The 7,154-nt window shown below is 43.6% G+C and overlaps 1 protein-coding gene across 2 annotated transcripts in view; it reads right to left on the minus strand.

The window, feature by feature from the left end:
* LOC121623762 (nuclear receptor-binding protein 2-like) overlaps positions 1-7,154 on the minus strand; it is a 35,460-nt gene extending 28,306 nt beyond the window's left edge. The window contains exon 1 of one of the 2 annotated variants that reach the window (XM_041961197.1): positions 6,456-7,154. In XM_041961197.1, the coding sequence (XP_041817131.1) occupies positions 6,456-6,575 (120 nt within the window). In that variant the 5' untranslated portion in view covers positions 6,576-7,154. The remainder of the gene's footprint in view (positions 1-6,455) is intronic. The other variant, XM_041961196.1, reaches the window with a different exon arrangement.

Here is a 7,154-nt window from a genome sequence, read left to right on the forward strand (position 1 = left end):
TGTCAATTCATCTAGAGGGGAGCATAAATGTGTGGGTAAAATTTCATGGCAATCCATCCAGGAGTTGTTGAAACATTTCCCTCAAAAACCACAAATGTATACCTCATGGTGGCGCTAGTGGAAAGAAGTGGAAGAATCACCAAAGTCATTAGGGTTCATCATCTGGGAACAATGATAAGATAAGATAAGATAAAACTTTATTTATCCCCAGTTGGGGAAAATTGGGCATTACAGTGGCATGTCATAGCAGTGGTAAAATAGCATCTGTACAAAGTTTTGCGCCACTGCATCATGTAGAAATTGAGATATCTGACAGGGCAAGTGAAAACTTTGACCTGTAGGTGGCGGTACAGAAAAAGTCTGGGATCACCAAAGTCATCAAGATTCATCCTCATGGCAAGAAGGGTATCTGTGTCAAATTTTATTGCAATCTATTTGATGGCTGTTGAGATATTTCACCAAAAATAGGAAATTTCAAGCTCATTGTGGTCCTACAAGAAAAGTCAAGGGATCCCCATAGACAGTAGGATTCATCCTTTGGCGACCATGACCATCCATACATAGTTAAATGTCAATCCATCAAATAGTTGCTGAAATATTGAAATCTGAACCAAAGTGGTGGGCAGAGTAACAAACAGACATTGCTATCCCTTAAGCCATGCTGCTTGCATGGCTAAAAATAACCAAACATCGATGGACTCGTCTGCACAAATCATTATTTTTGTATTCTAGGAATGAACGAGTGTGAATGTGTTTCCTAGTAAAGCCTTAAGCCCTGAGCAACAGGCGGGGAGGACCGCAGTTGGCAGAGCCACCATGCTAACAGGTGGATCAAAGCTGACTGTCCCTGCTCCGTGTTTCCCCTCCAGGGAAATCTGAGTGGATGTCATTCCTCATAGGGCAGCTGTCAAACCAGCAAACACGCCTGCACAGCTGGATTATAACAGAGCGTAAGTCATTAGGAGGATCCCTTTAGGACAAGCAGCGCTTACTGCAAGCCACAACTTGACAGGGGCTTAAGAGGGGCAACGCTCTGAGCTGAGGGTGTGTTTGCTCAGTTTAATGGCTCGTCTTTACGACCTCGACATGGAAAGCATCCAAAACCTTCTGGAGGTTTACTGCTCGATGCATCCATGCATCATGGATGCAATGGGGTGATGATTTTTGATTGTAATAAAATGATGTCAATGTGTGTGGCTGGCATCACATGAGAGAATTATACAACCGAAGATGCATCAGTTTATATCAAAACCTCAACATGAAGGCAGCACTTTGGTAGCGTTGAAAGCGTAAAAATCTACAGATGTATCAGTAATGAAAATAATCCTAAACTGCAGCAATAAAACCCCACAATATATCATTTTTAGTCACATTTTGTGGTTGGCTCAAATTTTATTTCTTATATTTACCCTATAAAGTTCAAATTTCTCTACACAGACAACAAGCTTGTCTACACGTATGTTTTAGGCGCTAAACACACAGTACACAGTACGTGCACAGTACAAGACACTGAAGCTGATTCTGAAAAATCGACTTTTTACCACGATTTGGAATATTTTAGTAATTGTTGAAGAGGGGGGGGCCCCCTCACTAGACGCAAAAACCACCTCCTTATCTTACATTGCATTAAATTTTTTAAATAATCATTAAAGCTCTGATGATATTTGGGCGAATCTGGGCGGCACACCATTCCACATCTGCAAAGAAACGTCCTGGGGGAAGGCCTGAATATCATCACATCATAAACAACAATGCTGTAATCACCATGGGCCTTTTTTCACAACACAACGACGGCTTTGTTCTGAAGAGAATGTGAGCACCTAAATGGAATTATTATGATTTACACCTGTGTTTTTCACCTGCAAAACTTCAACCTATTGCCTGTTGCAACTGGCCTTTTTCAATATGTCGTCTTTGGGAAAGGCTTGTGGGGGCTGCCGTACTGCTCTCACCCCTGGCTGCCTCGAGCTGACACACGCATGTGAGCACTAACGCGTGCATGGGATGTCGGTTAACATGCAAGTGCAGAAAACAGCATCTGCCCATCACATTCAACTTCACATATTCATCTGCGCTTGTGAATTAACACCACGAAAGATTAATGCTGACTTCCCGAACCAGGCTGCCTCATTTTCATCTCTCTGCAAGCAGATGGAGGCAGGTCCTTGAAATAGAAGATGGAGCAATTACTGGAATGAGTGGTGTGCTGCTGGTGCACCACCACATGGGGATGGGTGTGGATTCACTTTAGGAGGTCTACCATGCGGCAACATCGAGCCGAGATCACAGGGCGGGCAGCAATAATCTTCTGTCCAGGCTGGACTGTGATAAAAAGTGCCCAGTGGGGTGGACTGTGTCTTTGGTGGATGAAACTCCCACTGTGCTGTTCTGACAACCCCGCCACCCCAGAGACAACACTAAGACAGGATCTATAAGGTCGTCATGGAGTCGGTTGTTTATCTGTTCGCTACAACTGGGGTTTTTTGGAACCTATTTGTTTACATTATGGTAAATTAGCACCATAAAAAGTGTGCCGAATCAGGTATTAGCAGTTCCTGTTTGCAATGTATCCGTGCATGTAGAGAAAAGCATCACTGGATTACTCTGATACTGAATAAAACATTAAAACATGAAGATTCTAAGGCAAGTTCTGGAGTTATAAGGTGTGTCTTTTTTTATGATTTCTAATCAGATTTATGAACAAATGTTATCAATGGATGTCAAAAGTTGTGATAGCCTCAGAAAGTGTGCATCACACTGAATCTAAAAATCTGTGTATCACGCCTTTGTGTTCAGATTTGATTGAGGTATGAGTCTGAGAAGAAGTGTGCGAATTTTTTCAGGGTTTTAAAGCACCATCGAGGTGGACATGAGCTGTGTGTCACTGCTGCAGCTCAAACTGCTGACAGTGTTCATAAGCGTGTCAAATCGGTGGGCTGAACTACAACAACCAACATGCACCTGTCCCTCACACCTTGCATAGTATCGCTGATTTGCATAAAATGATGAACTCAGAGTTTCCAGCGTCTGATCTCTATACATTTTATGCAGTATTTCTTCACAAAAAGATTAGTAAGATTTCTTATTCTGCAGAGATCAAAGATAAATTAGAAAGAAGAGGGTAGTTTTTGCCAAATGCATGTCTCAACAGCAGTATTTTGTGAGTCACTACCTTGCCTGAATGTCACCATTCTGGGAACGCACAGATGACTCAATCAAAGGATACCAGTCAGAAACCATGAACTTGTAAATCATGCTGCTGCTGACGTGACGATTTCCTCGTCAAGTCAAGTTAACAAAGAGAGCAGCATTTCAACACTATGTGCAACAACTGTCCACCCATGTCAGCTTATTTGGAAAGAAAATAATTTAAATAAACCACCAACTTCAGTTTAATTAATCTCTTGCGTCATCTCCCGGCATGAACTTCAGGGAACCTTTACTGCTACTTTTCAGGCAAAAAACGAAGCCAGGAGACGTTTTCACCCATAAACCACAATGCAAATTCAGCTCAGCCTGCTTTGCTCCTGCAATCGCACTCAGAGCGCTGTCTGTGGAGTCAAGAAGGATGGACAGACTTTGAAGGCAACACATTCATCCAGTTTTACAATGTAAAACCATTCCTGCCTGCTGAGAAAACAAGGCACCATGTGCTGACCATGTGACCGTGGCCTGTGTTTATTTTAATGCCTGAGCTGAATAACAGATACGACAGCGTGCGTTCTGAACTTTCACCCACTGACTTATTTACCGGGTATTCATGTGCATTTCAAGGCCGCCGCTCAGACACACCCAAGCCTGCTGGACGGAGACAGCAGCCGAGCAACACATACACATCAAAACAGACAAGACTGCATCGAAACAACAGCGTTTTTTTTGATTGATGGTTTCATATAACTGCTGTACTTCTAAGATCCCGATCTCACAGATCTGTCAACATAAGGCCGACTAGAAAGGCACCTACAGTCTGAACCTGTCGGAGCAGTAACAGCTGAAGCATTGGCTCAGCTTGTCCCACACAGACACAGTCACATGGGCTCATTTTGTTTGTATCAACGCTGGTGAGTGCAGTTCCCACAGCTTTATCATCGGTAATATGGACACAATATTATCGTTGATCAGCTTCCAATGGAAGCTCATACTGCTGCGATTGATCAGTTCATTTTGTCATGCAACAGAAGATTAATCTGCCAAAAAGGTTGATAGCTGACAAATTGTTTAAAGTCATTTATTAAGCAAAAATGATCTCGAATGTGAGGATTTGCTGCTTTTGACCTGAAACGATCAATTAATTCATCAGTCAATCAGCAAAATAAAAACTATTTTCATTACCTGTTAAAGTCATTTTACAAGAAAAAGCTTCTCAATTGTGAGAAGCTGCTGCTTTTCTTTGTTTTATGTGACAGTAAACTGAATATCTGAAGGTTTTGAACTGTTGATTTTGTTGACATTTCATATCGATTTGTTTGATTAACCAAGAAGACGATCAACACATTGATCAATAATGAAAACAACAGTTGCAAATTAGTTCTGAAAGTTTCTGTATAGTTAGTTTTAGCTGAAGCCATTTAAAACTGTGGAGCTGAGTTCATCACACTGAGCACAAATTTGTTTATTTTATGTAAGCATACATTGTTCATCTCATGCTGTCCCCAGGAAATGATTGCCACTGATGTAGAGGAAGCCCAGACAGCATACAGATGGGTAATCAATGGGTGGAAAAACATGCGGGTGGGGTTGGCTGTGTGTGTGCGTGTCCAACATGAATGATGCTCATTGGCACAGAAAGCGCAGCGAGGTCAGGTGGTCACGGCATGCAGAGGACGCCGTCTGTGTTCCAGAGATAACCTTCAACTTAAGTTCTCGGTCATATCAGGAGCCGCCGGTGGAGGCGACGCCCACTGATTCATAATGGCTGAGACATTCAGATGACGCTTTCTTACCTCTGATAAAAGCATAAATTGGCTCACATGGAGCGTGTGGACAGGTTTCAGTCTCATGCAGGCTGCTGATGCACGAGTGTCACGGAAACTGCGCTGCGTGTTATGTCTTTGATGGGATTATCTATGGGAGAGGAAGCTTGAAACAAGGCTGCTGGGTTATTTTCTATGGTGCTGCGGATGTCTGAACAGTCCGACTGCTGCCAATCCTCATGTGGAGAGGTGGCATAAATAAAGCTGCAGATCTGGGATAGAGACAGACATGTAATAAAATTAAAAGCAGAATTATTTCTGCCACAAACACAGAAGCCTTCAGATGCTCATCCTGCAAATGAACGCCTTTCCAAGCTGTCTGAACCGGCTCTGATCTTTGTGATGAGTCCTCCTCCGGGTCATGGGTCTCAGGAAAGAGAGCGTCATATGTTGCACAGATTGCCTAATTTCTATGCTACATAAATGTAATTAGTGCCACAAGAATAAGTTGATTAATCAGTTTGATCTGCAACTATTTTGATAATCCGCTAATCCTGGAGTTTCATCTTCTAAATTGTGAAAATTTGCTGCTTTTCTTTCTCTTACATGTCCGTAAAGTGAATCTTTTTTGGGGTTTTGGACAATCAGTCAGACACAAAAACAATGAATCAAATAATCAGGAAATGACAAGCAGAAATATCAATGATTAAAATGACTATTAGTTAGGTCTGCGGCTGCAACTAACAATTATTTTCATTATATTATTATTTGGCTGATTACTTTCTTGAATAACTGATTGACACAATTCCCTTACAACAAAGGTAACAAATTACCTGTTTTGTCCAACCAACAGTCCCAAACCTCCAGATATTCACTTCATGATCATATAAAAGGACAAAAATAGTCACATTTAGGAAGTTTACACCGGGAAATGTTTGACATTTTGTCTTGAAAGGTGACTCAAATAATCAGTCGATGAATTTACTTTTTGACTAATTAGTTAATGGACCAATCACTTCAGTTCTTAAATAAAACTGACTTGAAATTCCTACATTGGATTTTCATTTTGAATTACGCAACGCTCGTACCTGCAAGCCTCTGTGATCAACACGTCTTCAAGCTTCATTCATGGTTATAAAGTGAAGGAGCACCACACGCCCAGCAGTGTGTTAGTAGGATTTACAACCCTGAATTAAGAGTCAGAGGATCATAAACTCCAGGTTCAGAGTCAAGATCCGGAACAGGAGTGGGGTCAGGGTGAAATAATGGTACAGTTCCTGCCCTACTGAAATAGACCTGATGTGGACTAAGCAGATCAACGGATTGTGTTGTGTTGGGATGGTGCAAAACAACGCGGGGCAATAAAATAGCTCAAGAATTGCATAACAGAGGATGTCCGGCGTGATCAAATGGGGCAACCTCATTGATTTATCTCCTGATCGAACAGTGGATTGATTGCAATTGAAGGAAACGCGCTCACACACGCACGAACACACACACACACACACACACACACACACACCGACAGACAAACCGACCAACCTGCTCTTTTCGCTTCTGCCAGCGGCCGCACGGGCTCTCCTCCAGGATTTCACTCTCATCCTCGCTCTCCTCTTCCTTCCCCTCCGATCCTGATTTCCTCTCCGGGACGGACATCGTCATTTTCACGCCCTATGTGTCCAGATTTCCACGCCACAGCCCTCTCCGCCTGCCTGCCTCCTCAACTGTCTGCTGTGGATCAGACGCGACGCGCGGCAGCGCAGAGACGACCCGCCGCTTGTCTGCGCAGTGAAGAAACACCCCCCCGACGACACCAGCCGCTCTCAGCCCCCCTTGGCGCTCAAAACATCTTGCAGGCAAAAAACGGATAAAGCTTAAAAGAGGCACACTTCAGTCAGAGATAAAGCAACGCACCTCTTTCAGATAAAAACCAGCAGTGCACACATTGCGAGGTCGCCGGACGAGCTGAGCGGGGTGGAAAAATATATCCCAGACTTCATGCGCCCTGCAGGCTGCATGAAAAACAGCTTGCGAAACGGTTTTCAGCTTCTCTGCCCGTTCGCGCTGAAGCGACGCGGCGGTAAAAGCTCAGTCCGTGAAGCGGAAAGTGTCCCAGCGAGTCCGCTGCGGGCGCCGCTCGCCTCACAGATCCGTTTTATGGCAGAGACTTCGTCTTCCGACCATCTCCCACACGCGTCATTGTCGGTGTTGCTGGATCTGAAGCTGTGGGCTCCTGCCAGG

The sequence above is a fragment of the Chelmon rostratus genome, chromosome 20 (genome assembly GCF_017976325.1).
Source record: "Chelmon rostratus isolate fCheRos1 chromosome 20, fCheRos1.pri, whole genome shotgun sequence".
NCBI classification, from domain to species: domain Eukaryota; kingdom Metazoa; phylum Chordata; class Actinopteri; order Chaetodontiformes; family Chaetodontidae; genus Chelmon; species Chelmon rostratus.